The sequence below is a fragment of the Oryzias melastigma genome, linkage group LG14, assembly GCF_002922805.2.
Source record: "Oryzias melastigma strain HK-1 linkage group LG14, ASM292280v2, whole genome shotgun sequence".
Classification (NCBI taxonomy): domain Eukaryota; kingdom Metazoa; phylum Chordata; class Actinopteri; order Beloniformes; family Adrianichthyidae; genus Oryzias; species Oryzias melastigma.
In genome coordinates, this window is record NC_050525.1 from 24,274,296 (window position 1) to 24,291,318 (window position 17,023).

A 17,023-nucleotide genomic window follows, 5' to 3' on the forward strand; every position below is an offset into this window, starting at 1 on the left:
TATATATATATTTATATAAATGATTTGGGGGAACATTAACAACAAAAATATCTTGGAGTTTTATTACAAAAGAATTAACCTTTAACATGATTGGACAAAAAATAAAAATTCTAAATGGACAAAAAAAAAAATGTCATGGAGAATTTTGTAGAAACTCTTTGGGGGCGGGATCTCTTACCTGGGGGTTCAGAGTGACCTCCAGCGGAGCGTCCGGCACAACCACGAAAAGCCGAGCCAGCTGAGCGAAGTGCGGCTTCAGGCCTCGGCCCTGGGAGGGGGAGGGGATGTACAGCGGCATGTCTGTGTTCAACACGCGTGTGGCGGGATCTTTAGCTCCCCCCGGCCCCATCACTTTCACTATTTTATCAGGCCCACAGCTGATGAAGCGGCGCCCCCTGCTGTCCTCGTACTCAAACCCCACATAGACCCGAGCCATGTCGTCCCGCCTGCGGCTCCGCCCGAGGCCTCCGGTGCTCCCCCGTTTCCCAATGAGGCTTTTGTTGGGAGCTGGCCACGAGGAGGCGCCCCCGTCCAAGGGCTCAGAGAGTCCAGCGTCTTCATCTGATCGAGATCGGATCACCAAATCCCACGGCAGGAGGAAGGAGGAGCCGGGGAGGAAGCCGGCCTGCTCCAGACCCGTGTGGCAGTTGTAGGACTTCGCTGGGCCCAGCTTGACCAGCGACCAGCTGGAGAACTTGGGGAGGAGGCCCTTAGCGCAGCCAGAGTGCATCATGCCGGGGAGGTACTCCACAGTGGAGGGCTGGCGATCAATGAGGCTCGGCCTCTTCGGCTGGACCTGGTTTTCGGGGCCGTCTCCGTCCCCGTACGGCCCCAGGCTGTCCGTGGACTGACCCAGACTTAAAGCCAGGCTGAGGCTGGTGTCTCCGGGTGTGTGGCTCTGAGCTGTGCTAGGCTCCTTCAGCCGCTCCGTATCACCGGACCCCTCACAGGGGGGCCGCGGGGCCTGGTTGCTGGCGGGCGCCGGGTCGGGAGTGCTGGGCTGGAACACCGGAAAGTCAATCCTCTCCAGCTTGCCACAACATTTCTCCTCCAGGATCTGGACAAGAAAAAACTTGGTCAGAGAAAGATGGTTTTCAGAGCCGGAAAGGACTGAAGGTTAGACCTCGTCTTGATCCAGAGTCAAACAGAGTCAAACCAGATTTAGGTGAATGAAAGTGAATGAAAAAACAGATTTTAAGTTAAAAAAAAAAAACATTTCAAACCTGTTTTCTATTTTAAACAAACATTGTAAATTTGAAAGAAATAGTTAAAATAAAAATAATAAATTAAAAAATGTGAATAAAAAATGTAAACTTTAAATCTAAAAGTGTTACTAAATGAAAAAAGATTTATTTGTACCTGCTGCTGTTCTGTATTTTTTATTTTTGTTTCTTTCTTTCTCATCTCAGACTTTAATATTTTCAAATTGATCCTAGTTTTTATGTGGGGGCGGGGCTTTGAGCTCATTGGCTATCAGGACTTGATTGACGACAAGTGACCAAGGCTATGTTGATGGTTTCTGCTCCAGAACAGTGTCTGTTGTCGGTGCCAACAACAGACGCTGTTCTGGAGCAGAAATGATTACACCAAAACCGGTTATCCAGTGTTAACCATGACCCGGTAGCCATTGAGCTCAAAGCCCCGCCCCCATGTCAAATTATGATCAACTCTGTAAACAAAAAGTCGGAATAGAAACTGTAAATTAAAGACTGAAAGTGGAGATGAGAGACATGAAAAAACAAAAGTTGAAATAAAAAACAGCAGCTGTTACAATTAAACACTTTTCATTTAGTAATAGTTTAATAGGGAGAGAAGAAGACTATAGATAGTGGAGCCACTGGGTTTGGTAATAAGTTTTGTCTAGGGCATAGTGGTGAGAATTCTGCCATTCAGATGTTTCTTGTATTTTTTTATTTTATTTTATCCTATCTTTTCTTTTAAGGTGTATTTCCATAGTAAAATATCATCATCTGAGAGGCATCTCAAAGCAGACCTGGTAGAAGTCATAATTGGCGGCCTGAACGTCAAAGGGATCTTCCCGAGGAGCCTGCTTCCAGCCGCAGTTACAGCTGCAAGTGGAGCGCCCCCTGCTGTTGTGGTTCAGGATGGGAGGATTGTGATCCACATCTGGCTTCTCCCCTGCAGAAAGAAGAATTAAATCTTCAGTTGAGGTTCTCAGGAGTACAACTCTTCGCCTGACAAGAAGAATGCAGTAGGTTCAGAGCTGTGGGCAGCAGCTGTTGAAACAAAACCGAGGACTCCAGGACCAGAATTCAGGTTTAAATTTACGTTCAGACACAAAAACATTTTATTTTGAAAATCAGTTTTCTATGACAGAGTATTAGGGACACTATAATCCATGGGAAAAGGTTTTAAAAGTATCAAAAATTTGAGCAAAAAAGTTGACATTTGATTAAGATATAAAATTATTAGAAAAGAAGTCAATACTTTACAAGACAAAATAATTTCATAAGTTATAGTTAAAAGTCATGTTTGAGCCAAAAGGCTTTTTTAACTTTATTCTAATATACTTATTTATTTTATTGTAGCCCTAATACTTAGTTTTCACATAAATTTCAGTTTGAATGAACAAAAGAAAGTGTTGTCTGAAGTAAAAAGCTCTCAGAACGAGGTTGTCACCTGGTTGCGGCAGGAGGTGGAACTTGTGAACGCAGTGTTGGTCCGTCAGGCTCCTCTCCTCGCACAGCTGGTGGCCGTTGCTCCAGAACTTGTAGCAGTCTTCATGAAGCTGTAGAGCATAGCGCTGGAACGCCACGCCGCGTGCATGCTGGCTGTACACCCGCAGAGCCTGCGCCAGCTGGTTTTTGTGCACGGTGGTGGTGTAGTTATGGGGGAGGTTGGACTGGTACGCGCTGTGAGCCAGCGGCAGAGCTTTCTGACACCGGTTCTCCGAGAACTTCGAGTCTGCGTCCAGAAACCCATCCAGAACTTTCACTTGACTTTGCACTTTAGCGGCCAGTTCGGCCATTTCTTCATCCGTGTTGCTGATCAACACTTGATGGAGTTTGGACGCCACGCTGGCCCATTTGGTGTAGTTTGGCAGATCGAAGTGCGAGGGCTGTGGATTTCGACCCACGCTGTCGTCAAAGCCTTTCTTGGTCTGCACCAGCTCTACATGCTGCCACAGGAAGTCCTTCAGGCTGCAGTCCACCAGCTGACTGACAACCGACAGACCGCACGAGTCTCCACCGCTGCCAGGCTGACGAGCCGAGCGCCGCATCTGCTGATACTTCCTCGGTCCAGATACGGTCACGCTGGGTTCCTGGTCGGTTAAGATGCAGTTGGAGCGCAGCTGGATGAGCAAGGTGCTCACCGGATCCTCGTCTGCTGTCGGAATCACGTACACAAACGCCTGGTTGGCGGGGACGGTGAACAAACAGTTGCTGCTCTGGTTGGTCAGGACTCTGCTTTTACGGAAGATGCGATAGATCTGGTCTTCCAGAGCGTGCTGCAGACGCCTCCGAGGAGAGTGCTTCTTGGGTTTGTCAGGGTTTCCTCCAGACTCTGAGCCGTTGGAGATCTTTAAATAAGAATAAAAAACAAGTAAATGCATGCAACCATTTATTAAAACAATACTAGTTATTTTAAAGTCCCACTCCGATCATATTTTGATCCATTTTCAAAGCGTTGCCAGTGTTTGGCTAAATTAAAAAAACGTGTCATTAGAAATTTGCCTCCAAGTTGTGAACGGGATCGTTGGTGCAGTGCAATCCCACCCCCTCTTCCCCTCCCTGTTACTGAGAGCTCAGAGCAGGATGTCTATGACCCCCCAGTGTATTTTCTAAGTCAAAAATTGACTATTTTTCCAACTGAATTTTTCATCTTCTCCTTACTCACAACAATTTGAATAAAGAAATACCAGAAACACAAATTTAAGTGTATTTTCTTTCTACATGTCCCCGATCAGAAAAATCCCCAAAACACAGTTTTCTTGAGAATGAGTCTTTAAAAGTTTTATACCAGTTGAAATGAGCCAAATGCTCTTTTTAGTCATAACTTGTCAATCTGAATAAAAAACTTGCAAAGCCCAGGATTCTGTGGTCTCCAATATATTTCCACATTTAAAATTTAATATTTTATTTTTCAAAATTCCTATTTTTTGCAAATGTATTTAAACAAAAAAAAAACCTTAGGCTTTGGGGATTTTGAACCTTGTGAAAACTAACATACAGTGTGCTAAAAAATGTTTTAAGTGCATTTAAAAATATATTCAATTGTGTTCTGTAATGCAGGGCTGTGAAAACAATCTGAAAACACTTATCGGTTACTTAAAAACAATCTCTCAAACTGTAAAATTTACAAACATTTTTTCTTTAAATAAACAGTAAATAGTCATTTGGTCTTAACAAAGTAGGAGTGGTTATCACTGAATTATGATTTAATGCTATTAATATTCATGAATTATTCAAATGTTATTTTTAAAGTAGTTTAATTACATCTTTTTAAAAAGCTAAGCAAAAGTAAAATGGGCATCCCTAAAGTGAAAAATTGGTGCATAAATAAAGAAAAAGTATTTTATTTTCCTAAAAGAAATGAACAAACATCCATCTGTGTATAATATGAACTGTTGATATGAGTTTGGAGATGTTTTAAAACGACTCTTATTTTATTTTAAACCCAGATCTAAATCTATTTTATTTTTTAATTACTGTCAAAAGATATTTTGAAATGGACCTTCAGGGTTCCGTTCATCTGGAAGACAAAGAGCAGGCGCGGAGGGCAGGGCCTGCAGTTCAGCTTCCACTCTTTGGACACCGGGCAGTCTTTGATGGCAGCCCGGATCAGAGGCAGCACCTTCTGCCGCAGCGCGTCCATGGCTCTGAACAGCCGGTCGTAGGTCACGTCGAAGGTCTGGTTGGGGTGAACCATGAGGAGGATGTGGCACACGGAGAACATGTAGAGCAGATGGAGGCAGTGCTGTCGCTCCAGGCCTTTCCAGAACTCGTGCGCGTCGGAGTGGCTGGTGTCGGCGCCCAAAGACTGACAGGCCCGGAGCAGCTGCCGACTGTCGCACACGGAGGAGAGGAGCAGGTACAGGACCCGGTTCTCCTGGTCATAAAGCGCCTGGATGAGGCTGTCAGCCGAGCCGCCGTCCTCCGCCGAGCCGAAGATTGGGAATATGCTTTTGTCCGCCAGCGTGTTGAGCAAAGACTCTTTCAGAGGCCCGACCTGCATGTTGCTCTTCCCAAAAACACCGACCACACACAGGCCGTCGTCCCGGTACGCGGGGTCCTCCTGGAGGTCCGCCTGCAGCAGAGACCCAACCGAGACGGGCACAGACATCCCGGCCTCCTTCATCGTCAACCGCGGGGGAACGAAAACACTCACGGACCAACTTTCTACTCTACTTCCGGTTCTTCCCTCTGAAAACGTCCGAGTAAAAATAAACTTTTTCTTGAGTTCCGCTTGTGTTTTTCCTGAGATGAATGTATATACTTTATTTTCTCTCTCTCTTTATACCCCCCCCCCCCACACACATATATTATTATTACTAACACATTCCAGTATGACATTCAGTGTACTGCACAATGTATCTAGTGTAGCACATACATGTAAAGGTATTTTAAGTAGTTTAACTATGTCTTATAAATGTTTTGTATATGTCTGAAGCTTAAACCATTGACATAAACATAAAAATAAAATAAAATTGGGGGCTTTAACTAGATATAATACCTTTAAGAACTGTAATTGTTTTCTAAAAATTTGGATGAAACGTTTTTTGTTTTTTTATAGAGGACAAATGCATTTTCAGTCAGTTTGTTTAAAGACTGCTTAATAGAATAATATAATTTTCCTTACCATTTTCTTTTATAAATGGCCATGTCCTGTGGTTAATATGCTGAATAAATGAAAATGAAAGGAAATTTTGCCAAAATCTTAGGTTTAGATAAAATAATATTTTTCTCCAAACATACATGTAAGATATGTTTGTAGATCATTCCTAAACTTCCTATACTTGTTATTATGTGCTATTTTATATTTGAGTCTGATGTGACTTCATTTATATCTTCAACTTAATTTTTTATTTTATTTTTTTTTCTTTACAACAAATTTGATCAGCTGTGTTAAATTTCTAGAAATAAAGGTAAACAACCCTTTCATTTTGTGAAAATGTATATTTCATTTATTATTATTATGCTGTTGAGTAGCTTTGCTGGTTTATTCCACATCATAGTACTCCTGTGTAAATTACTTTTAATATCCTTGGATAATATCCTTGGATATCTATCCCCAAGGATATCTATCCTTGGGGATAGATATCCTTGGGGATAGATGGGCTCACATTTGATCCCAAAATTATTCTGTGCCATTTAATCCAAAATAAGCCCTTATTACTCTCTTTTACACCTGAGCTACACAGACTAATTTTCTTGATTCTTGTAAAACATGAAAGTAAATATCTTCATTTGGGTCTGTTCATCCATTAATTTTCGAGAAGCCTTGATGTGCAATCAAATGCACTTTCAGGACCATCAGTAAAGCTTTCATCGCTTGATTTAATCAGATTCTTTCTTACTATGACTTTAGCTGTTACTGGAACTGTATAGTCTTACACTATCCAATGATTGAATGAGTGAATAATTTTGAACATGAAGTTTAAAAAAATATCTTGGGAGTGACCTTCTGCAGCTAAATGAAGCAAAAGGAGAGAGAAGAAGGAGGCTGATGGCCTTGGTAGATAAACTGCAGAAATGTGAAAAGCATAATTTGTTCACATCGAAATAGATGCAGTTTTGGACACAAAGCAGTGTTTTTGAATCAGTGTTTGTATAAGGAGATACTCTTGATCTACATGTTAGAGTTTAGCAAACAAAAGACCATTAAAAAGGGACATGATTTATTGTTGTTTGATTGATATACCAGTTGTCTTACAGAGAAAACGATCAAATTATATAATTTTAGTTTTTATGGTTTTTTTTATCTATTTTTAAGCTAATCATTTAAAACAATGAGGATTCATTTTTATATAGGGGATATTTTATTAGATTTTATCATGTGTATGTAAGAGCTGCACAGTGGTGCAGTGGTTAGTGCTCTTGACCTTCAGCAAGAAGGTCCTGGTCCAAATCCCAACTGGTACTTTTCCTTTGTGGAGTTTGCATGTTCTCCCTGTGCATGCGTGGGTGTTCTCCAGGGAATCTGGCTGTCTCCAATCGTCCAAAAATATGCTTTATAGGTTCGACTGTGTTTCTAAATTGCATCTAGGTTAAAGTGTGTGTGATTTTGTGGCCCTGTGAAAGACTTGCGACCCGTTTGGGTAGTGCCTTTGCCCAAAAGTAGCTGGATTGGTACCAGCAGCCCTGTGACCCCAAAAGGGCTTCAGTGGGTTCTGAAGATGATGATGTGCAGAATGAGATCTGTTGTTTTTTTCTTGATTTAATGACACACAATGTTATTTGTCCTTAAGTTTCTCTCACATCTGTGTTCACTGAGGGGTTTGCAGCCCATCTTTCAATTCTTCCTCCTTGTAGGTTTTTCCCTTTTAAAATGCTGAACGCCCACTTTCCCTCTCCCCTTCGTGTTCCATTGTCCTGAGGGAGAGGAGCTAAAACGGGCTTCTAACGCTGTTTTCTTCTTTTGTTATTCCCATAAAGTTGCCAGATCTGTGATACATAGAGGTAATCTCAATTTCTGTGTCACAAAGCTCTTCATTTCCTAAAACAAACCAATTAAAGAAATGTAAAATATAATTTACTTAATTAGTAATAGTTTTTCTTTATTTTTTATCTAGCATCAAACTGTGCCATATTTGATTAAAAAATGTGGTCATGATTAATCAATTTTGTTCAGTTAGAGTGGCAACTGTGATTTTTTTTTAGGCATTTTTTCCATTTGAACCTATTTAGTTTATATTTTTATTTACAGGAAGGGTCAACTGTTTAACTCCATGATCCACCATAAAAGAATAAGCTCCTCATTCAACCCTGTAATGGACTGGATAAACTCTTTTCACCCAGGGGATTATTATCAGGGAAGTGCTTCACAATGTAAAAGGGGTGTGTGCGTCTGGACCCAGAGCGTGGACAGGAGACTTTCAGAACAGCAGTTCATGTTTTATGGTTATTGTTGTAAGTAATCCATGTCCGAGGAGCACTTTAAGCAATTCAAATGTATGCAATTCTGTGAGTCAATTTAACAATACAAATACTGTATTATATTTGGGAGAAGAATGAGCTCAACAAAATTAAAAAATAACAAGTTAAAAGATTAACAATATTTAATACAGTTTCAAATTCAACCATTAAGTCATTCGGAGGATTTGTTTAATCTTCAGTGTGCTTTACCAAACCAATGTCTCTAGAAACATACATGGAGTGATACAAATGTCTCCTTTTTGTTCTCTCAAGCCGCTCACCCCTAAGGATGTGGATCAGTGTGTTCAAACACTGCTGTAAATGCATGGTCTGATTCTAACTGGATTATTAGCATGTAATGTCAGCTGCAGTGGTGTGTCTGCAGCTGGATGCAATAAAGCATCAGAGGGGGGATCAAAAGGTCAATCTTTGTTCACTAAAAGCTACCTACAATTGGAAGAGGGTTGGTGTGAAATGTCAAAGTGGTGGAAATCATGAAGCCAGGGCATGCCATCCATGAATCGCTATTAAATCTGAGTCCCTGATTGGTCTAAATTAAACTTTTTTGGTTTTCTACACACAAAGCACATGTTGTTTGTTGGGAAATGCAAGATTTTAGAAAGGGGAAGATGTAAACGCCCATTTACATACCGTTTCATTGAAAGTGGTCGCTTGAATGTGCGTTACCGAGGCTGGTGTGAATACAACTTTGTACATAGAACCCAAAAACTGTTGTAGAAACTTAGTGATGTGTGATAGTGAGAGAGCCAGAAACACGCATATACATGCATTTACATAGATTTTTCATTAAAAATTCTTTTCCTCCGAAGTACTTTCGAGTAATTAGTCCAACTCTTTTTATTATATTTAATAGATTAAACGTGTCATGTCTGTCCATCCATCTGTCCATTCCAATCCATTTATAACTGAATATCTTAATTATCTTGTATTTCTCTATGTGTGTATATTTTTTGTTGTGTATGCCTTCATTGCTTGAAGAAAACAAAACAAACAAAATGAAGAAAGGAACTGGGGCTGTTAGTAAAAAAAAAAAAAAAATTAAAATCTGTGCACAAATTGGGTTGTAGTTAAAGGTTAAGTGTGGCCATTTGGAACAGTCTTGGAGCTTGTTAGAGATAAACTGTTTAAGGTTTGGTTTAGAGCTCCTTTATATACATTTAAAGTCCAGAATTATTAATTTTTTTAATTTCCTAATTGGTGTGTTTTGTGGGGTAGTGCATTTACTGCATGAGTGCATTAATACACAAACATGTAGAATAAACAAACAACAGAAATTGCAATGAATCATTGTCTGTTTGAACAAGAAAACATCCAAAATTCTGTGAAAAGTTTTTTTTTTGTAAACACTAGAGAAGTTTTCCATTTAAACTAATCTAATAGTAAAATCCTGGAGAAGTAAAGCTCTGACTTTTAGCTCTGACCTTGCATGTTCAGTGCGCCCCTACACGACTTCTTCTTTTGTTTGGAAACCTCTAACGTCACACGTGTAATTAGGTCCACATATTTATAGAGGTGGTGGTTACTGATGTGAGGGAGGAAGTGGAGCTTAACAAAGCTTTTGTCATTTCCATCTGGAAGCAAAGTCCTGTTGTTTCCCAGCAGGTTGAGCTTGATGGTAACTCCTCCTCAGAACCTCCCACCCTGCAGGGCTTTCTCCCTCCCAGAACGTCTCTCCTGCTCTTCCTCTTTCTGTAAGAAGCCATTACTAGCTAATCATGTTTGGCTAAGTGCAGCTCTGTCAGAGCAACTTCCCTGCAGTTACCTGCTGACAAACACTTTCTATATTTTGACTCCTGTAATGCCTTTGATTTATTTGACCATTAAGGGATGAGTCTACAGCTGCTTTTCAATGTCCAGACACTTCGATGTTCAGCTTTTAGCAGACGGCCTTTCTCCACTCCTGTTACCCTGGTGACGCTGAACTTCTTGTTGCTCTGACAAAAACTAGCTCAAAAATAGAGACTGTAATTCTGACTTTTTACTTGTTGTTTCCTTGGAGTAAAACCCCCATAAACTGCATCAGTGTAGAACAAATTTATAGCTGGGGTATTCCCTGTCTCTCAGTATGGGGGGGAGTCATTTATGCAGTGCCATAAAGCACAGCATTGAGTACCAGATGGAAGCAATTAGTAGATAAGCAATACTGAAGGGGACAAGCAGCCACCCTCACAAGTGCTTCCACTCCTCAAACTCTTAACGTCTCAAACACAATTAGTCATTTCAGAGTTGTAACTGAAAAATTCCCCCGGGAGTGTAAAATGACATGCCCCTGCGGTAAAACATGAATAAATTAATATCAAATCTGCTGCTGGAGCTCAAGCTGGGAGCCTCAAAGAGCATCAGCCACTCATTTAATAAGGAGATATTAGTTGCTTTTCAGGATTTGTGCCTTTTGAAATCTGTCTCATCGTATTATTTAAAAGAACGATCTGCTGTGAGAGCACAATGAGTGGGGAAGCTCCTCGTTGACCTTTTAATGGACAGGATAAACCCTCCGACCGTAAGGGATTACCATTAGTAATATGCTTCACACTGGGGACACAAAAAGCAGCCTTTCCTTAGAATGAATTGTAGAGATTAATCTGATGTAGGACGTATTAGTTGTTTCAATAATATTCTAAAAAAAGCTTCATACAGAGAAGGAGTAACCTTCTGTCCTGTGTTCTGTCCTTCCATTTTGGCTTTGAAGAAAAATGCTAATACAGTAACTTTTTTTTTGTTTAGACATTTAAGTTTTGTAATTTATCTTTAGATTTTTAACTTGAAATGATAAAAAAGATCAAAATCTGCTGAAAAAAACTAGTACCAGACTATTTTATCATTAGAATAAGCTTAAAGCAAATATTCTTTCCTTCTTCTGCACAACAGGGTTTAGTTGACGCCCAGAGGCAAAGTTTTACATTATAACATTTACATGTTTAATTTTTTAAAAATAGGACTTTACACTAATATTGTCAAGTTTATGTTTAATAGTAAAGGAGAAAAAGTATAAAGGCACATCAAAGTCATAATAGTAGAAAACGTGTTTGACTCTCTTGCATTTTTTGTTTCAAGTATCTGATTTAACCGTGGGTATTTTATTTTGAAAGGAATTAGGATGTGCTGCTGTCAATTTTTTCACAATAATTTTCAATTATTGAAAACATTTAAAAGCTATACATAAATAAATTTTTTTTTTGAAATGGTGAAATGGGACTTTGCAGCTAACGCTGGCTTTTGGTGAGTTCCAAATGTCTCTTTTTACCTTCTGAACCCATACGGACAAATTTGGCCACATTTATTTATTTGTTTTTAATTTTTACATTCTATTTATTTCTATTTTTTTAATGTTTTTTTCCCTTTTATTTTTAATCTTTTGACTACTGTTAACTGCTGCTACCAAAAATGACCAAAAACTATAAAATTAACTTTCCAAAAGGAAATTGTTCTCCGTTTCTTCAGGGTCACAGGTTGCAGACTGCGAATATAGTCGAACAAATCTCTGTAGAAATACACAGCAGATTCAGCAGGACTACTTTCTGTCATTTGGTAAAAATCAATCCTGGAGTTTGAAGCGGGGGTCAAGTCTTTAAAAAAGGCTAAAGGTGCCTGTTGAAAGGACTTGCATTCAATTTAATCTGAAAAAAGAAAAAAAAAATCAATGGATGTAAACAAAACTTTAAAAACTTCCGTAAACATTGTCGTCCTGGAAATATGTTCACTGTAGAGTCAAAACTTGAAGGAACAAAAACAGAAATACATGAAGAAAAAAAAGGGACTATAATGACTCATGTTTGAACACAGAAACCAGTGCCAAGTCCAGTGCTTTCTTGTTGCAACAGTCTTTGTGGTTCATCGGATATACTGTAGCTTTATTAAAAAGACTTCTTTTTCATGCCACAAAATTATGCAAACAGTCAACAGTTTCATAGTAATGATGCAACAATAGCAGATCGCTCATCCAAACATGTCATACATATGTCTAATGAAGCCTTGTGGGCTGCAACCCTGGATTTTGAGTACCATCGCCATGGTAACAGCTCCAATTCAATATTGATTGACGTGCCAATCTACAGCTGCAGTTGTGGTTGTGGATGCATGTTTTTTTTTTAAAGTGCTCTCAATGGTTTTGAATTATGGTGTTTCTGTCTTGTTTTCTAGGACATAGTTTCTGCAGAGCTGCAGGAATTCATTAGAAATTAGCCCCTAAGTTGTGGGTGGGCCTGTTGGCATGGAGCAACCCCACCCCCCTTTCCCCTCTCCAATGCAGAGCGGAGCATGGAGCTTGTAAAAAAATACCCAGTGTATTATCTACGCCACAAAAATGCACTATTTCAAAGTGCTTTTTTTATCTGCTCCCGATTCACAACAATTTGAATAAATAAATACTCAGAAATTACATTTTAATCTGAAAAATGCCACAAGAACATGTTAAAACCACTCAACCGAGTTAATCTTAACCTGTATTTTATTCTATCTGATTGTTAAAAATGCATTTCATAATAAAAGTGGGGAATCCTTAAAAACTCTATGCAGATGAAACAGATGAGATGTATGGAAAGCATTTCCTAAAACATCTTGCTTCCTGTTTAAATATTGTAAACCTAATGCTAAAATGTATTCTTTGTATCAACTATAGTTTTTGACACCTTTCTTTATTTCCTTATGAGTTTTTTTATTTATTTCAATATGACATTGCTGTCCAAACGATCAAACATTAGCTTTTACATTCCAGCATGCCTTATTAAATGTAAATATATTCATTAAAGCATGCAAGCATGAAATTTCCAGCATTTTTTTATACCGACTGACATAACACACCATTCCATCTGTTTTCTCCAGCTATCAGCCTGCAAAAGGCAGGTGCTCTAGAAAGTGTTTGTCACGACTTATGTAATTTGGCTCTCTAAGACAACGCAGGTTATTTGATTCATATTGATAAAGTCATTTGCGATTGTGTTGAAGCCAACTGTGCAAGTTCAAGGAAATGCACTTTAAAAATACAATTTCCTGTTTATGCAGAGATATTTTCAAGTCACCGTTGAGAAAGCTGTCTGAGAGCGGTTCGCTTTTGAAAATAACAAATGGTCCACACTTATGTAACATCTACTGACCTTATCAGAGCTCAGAATCTGAAAAGGCACTTTACATTGGCTTTTTTAATCAAACAACGGCTCTTACATCCTATGTGAGAGTGCACGTGTGGCTAAATAAAGCAAATTCTGATGCCGATAATAGATTTGTTTTTTTACGGTTCGATTTAGCCTTTGATTTTGGAGAAGTGCCTGTGAGAACCCACTTCAGTTTGCCTGTTGTCCTGGAGGTGGTGGAGTTGAGGGTCTCTCATGCAGACACCAGTGAGGATTTGATTTTTCTAGTGTTCTTTACATAATTTAGCTTTCAATGTTGCGTTCAAATCTCCAGTTTTTCTAAAGCTGATGGGTATAAAGTCATTTTTTGTTGTTTAGCTACAAACTGAGCTTTTTTGCCTCATAGCAAGGTGATTTCAATTCTACCTGCATGATGCTTTTCTGATGGGAATTGAAGGTTTCTCTACCTAGCTTGGAAGCATGCACGAGTCTAAATCTAGTTGGTGAGTGTGCACGCTCTTTTTCTCTGTTGCCCTTCGATGACCTGAGGACCTGTGCAGTGTTTACTTTTTATGTTGCAGGATGACGACTTAAATAGATCCAAGCTTTCTCCTACGAGGTGACCCTGAGCTGCACAAAGTGGGTAAGTAAGGCGTCTGAAACAACCCACTTTACTACTTCCTCATGGATGTTTCCTGAAAGTTAAGCTCTGCAGCAACAATATGGTACAAAAGAGGAGAAAACAAGTATTTGCAGAATTGTATTTTAGGTTTGCCCACTTAAAAAAATGAGTTTGTGTCATCCTAATTATTCATTTGAACAGTGTATAGATTGAAAATCACAAAGAAAATCAAGAACATATACTTTAAAGAAATTATATAAATTCATTTGTATTTCATTGATGGAAATATTTGAACTCTCTTGCCTTATAGACTTAATATTTTGTGGCAAAAGCACTAAGGTCAATATTTTTTTGTGAGGATTTTTGGTCCACTCGTCTTAACAAAAGACTTCAGGTTTGTTTGCTTGGCAACTCTGAGCTTCAACTCTCTCCGTAGGTTTTCTACAGGATTGTGGACCAGAGACTGTCTGGTCCATTCCATGACCTTGATATACTTCTTCTTCAGTCATTCCTTGATTTCCTTGGCTGTGTTTTGGGTCAATGCCCTGTTGGAAGACCCATTAAGCCTCCTGGCAGAAGGGAAGGAGGTTCTCACTCAGGATTTGATGATACATGACTCCACTTATCCTCCTATCCAAACGGTGTGTGCAGAAAAATAGGCAGCATTTCTTTTTCTCCAAACATGGTGGGTAAGGAGGGCAAAAACAAACAAACAAAAAAAAAAAATCAAGGAATCAAATACGTATTTCTTACACTATACATGTGGCTCATGTTATATTCCAACGCTGGATCAAAAACTTTGAAAACTTGTTTTGGAATACTGAGAAAAGTATAACATAGTCTTTTAAAGATTTTAGGACCATAAAAATAAATGTCCTAAATTTAAATGTACTCATTTATCAAACAAATGTATTAATATTCAACTTTTGAAACTATTCTTGTAATTATTAGGAGTCTAACAATTAATCAACTTAATCAATGAATCAATTTATATTCCCATAATCCAACCAGACAAATCTGTCTGAAATTATATACCATTGTAAAATAATTTCAAAATTAAATGAATTGATTATATTGGTTTTGGAAAATACCATTTTGATTGAGAGGCAATAGGTTTATTTTACTATAATGTGAAAATTACCAAGCTGGAAAACTTCACCTGTGCTCTCCAGGTATTTATCTCTGAGTCACACTGGTTGAATTTTTGCCCAAAAATGTCCTGATGGATTTTAGGTCAGTGAATCGGATCGTTCAAAATGACCCAGAATCGATTATGAATCAGATCTGCAGCCATAATTTACTATATGATTAAAATCAAATGCTTTTTTTTTTAAAATGAATCAGTAAATACTTGTTAAAGAATTGCCACTGGCAGACTGGAAGAAAGAGTGCAGAATGTTTTTTATGTTGTCAAAAAGCTGAAAGGATTGTCCACAGTGCCTAAAACTCTCACAGATGAAGGAGGAATGATGGTATGGGACTACTTTGCCGGCTCCAAGATGCAGTCACACAATTCCTCAAATATGGACCTATAGTTGGACATCCTACAACAAAACAATGAATTAAAATATAAATCTATACCATAACACATGAAGACAAAAGAATAAGAGTGGTCACAGCCTCCACTGGGCTGGTTAGGGATGGACTGATGAGTGGAACATTTAAAGGAATATCTGGAGTTAACCTAATATTAAACAGTTTAATTTAGAAAGAATTCAGCACCTGTTAAGCTGTTATATCTGTATTATGGATAATTTATTGAATACAAATTTTGGAATACATTTTGTTCAACACAATGTATTTTTACCAGCTTTATGTAGAACAAAATATATTTTAAAAAATCTACATTTTTATTAAGAAATACTGGAAACTTTAGATTGTTGTAAAACTTTTGACTCTTCGTGTGTGTGTCTGTTTTTATTTATTTATTTTTTTGTGGCTACAATGTATAAAAAATATACATAGACGCAGATTGCCGTTGACGCGAGTAAGCAGAGCTACGTGCGCGCTCCGCCTCTCTGACGTCACTGCCTCCTGATCAGCCGAAATCCCTGATAACGCGGCGCGCTCCCGCTCGGCTCTGAATGGGGGCTCAGTCCAGCCGGTGACAGCTCGTCCAGCTCCACAGACGCCACGGTCTGCTCCTCCGCGCCGCCGCTCTCAGACTCCCCGGCAGCCCACTGCCCTGCTTCTCCGGTACCACACTGTCATTCAGGTAGTATGGTGGCGCACCGACAGTCACTTGGGTTAGTCTTCTGACTCTTCTGTTCTTAGCAAGTTGTTCTCACTGACGGGCGGAGCTCTGTGTCTCTCTGTCTGCCTGTCTGTCCAGGAATGAGAAATGATGGCCGGCTCTGCAGCAGAGGAGAAAACCTTCCGACGGTTCTTGGAGCTCTTTATCCGGGAGATGAGGATGCCTCTGCAGGAGAGCGACCCGGTGCCGTTGCGCCCTTTATCGGACCTGGTGTCTGAGGACGAAATAGAAGGAGAATGCCTCGACCTTTGCCTCCAGCACCTCTACAAATAGTTAAGTCTGCACTTTCTGTCCTGGCATGCTATTATTCCTGTCAGTTAATCATAAGTGTGTGCGCTTCTGAGGGTTTGTTGTGCGCAAAGCGGCGACCCCTATTGGGGCCCCATCAGGAGCGCAGGAATGCCCGCTGGCTTCCTCCCACAGATCCAGCTACCTGGTTCTCAGAGATGCAGGGTGTGTCCAGCAGCAAGTTCAGACAAGACGATAATAATAATAAAAAAGCCTAAAAATCACACCTCACGTGCGAGATAAGGGAGAGGTGTTGGGGGAAACTTCTGCGCCATCTGCGCGTTTCCACCTTTGTGCCACAAATAGACATGCAGCGCAGAGGTCCACGGAAAGGTGAACCCCTGATTTTGCGTAAGAGCGCGGCGTCATTCTGCTGCGGGAGGGAGGGGGAGGAAGCCGTCGCCATCACCGTGAGCGCATCTTCCAGCGCGCTAAAAATAACCTAACCGGTTATGTTATTAGGCTCGATCGTTGCACCATGAAATCCAGCACAGACTGGGGGGATGTCTGACAATTAACAGGTCGGGCTGACATATTTGATCTATATTCAGTTAAGTAGAAACCTTTAAAGATAAAACTCCCCTCAAAATTCTTCTTTTTTTTGGACAGCCCACAAAATCCCTCTCTTCCATCTGAGATGTGCAGAAACTTGGCAGAAACTGTGTGAGCTCTG

The 17,023-nt window shown here is 39.8% G+C and overlaps 2 protein-coding genes across 2 annotated transcripts in view; one reads left to right on the forward strand and one right to left on the reverse strand.

The window, feature by feature from the left end:
* smg8 (SMG8 nonsense mediated mRNA decay factor) overlaps nt 1-5,418 on the reverse strand; it is a 7,304-nt gene extending 1,886 nt beyond the window's left edge. Inside the window, exons 1-4 of the mRNA XM_024266416.2 lie at nt 4,696-5,418; nt 2,641-3,541; nt 1,994-2,139; nt 179-1,057 (exon numbers count right to left, since the gene is read on the reverse strand). Coding sequence (XP_024122184.1) covers nt 179-1,057; nt 1,994-2,139; nt 2,641-3,541; nt 4,696-5,319 — 2,550 coding nt within the window. The 5' untranslated portion in view covers nt 5,320-5,418. The remainder of the gene's footprint in view (nt 1-178; nt 1,058-1,993; nt 2,140-2,640; nt 3,542-4,695) is intronic.
* Nucleotides 5,419-15,447: 10,029 nt separating this feature from the next.
* The window catches only part of ppm1e (protein phosphatase, Mg2+/Mn2+ dependent, 1E), a 50,512-nt gene continuing 48,936 nt past the window's right edge, over nt 15,448-17,023 (forward strand). The window contains exons 1-2 of the mRNA XM_024266760.2: nt 15,448-16,023; nt 16,141-16,334. Coding sequence (XP_024122528.1) covers nt 16,150-16,334 — 185 coding nt within the window. The 5' untranslated portion in view covers nt 15,448-16,023; nt 16,141-16,149. The remainder of the gene's footprint in view (nt 16,024-16,140; nt 16,335-17,023) is intronic.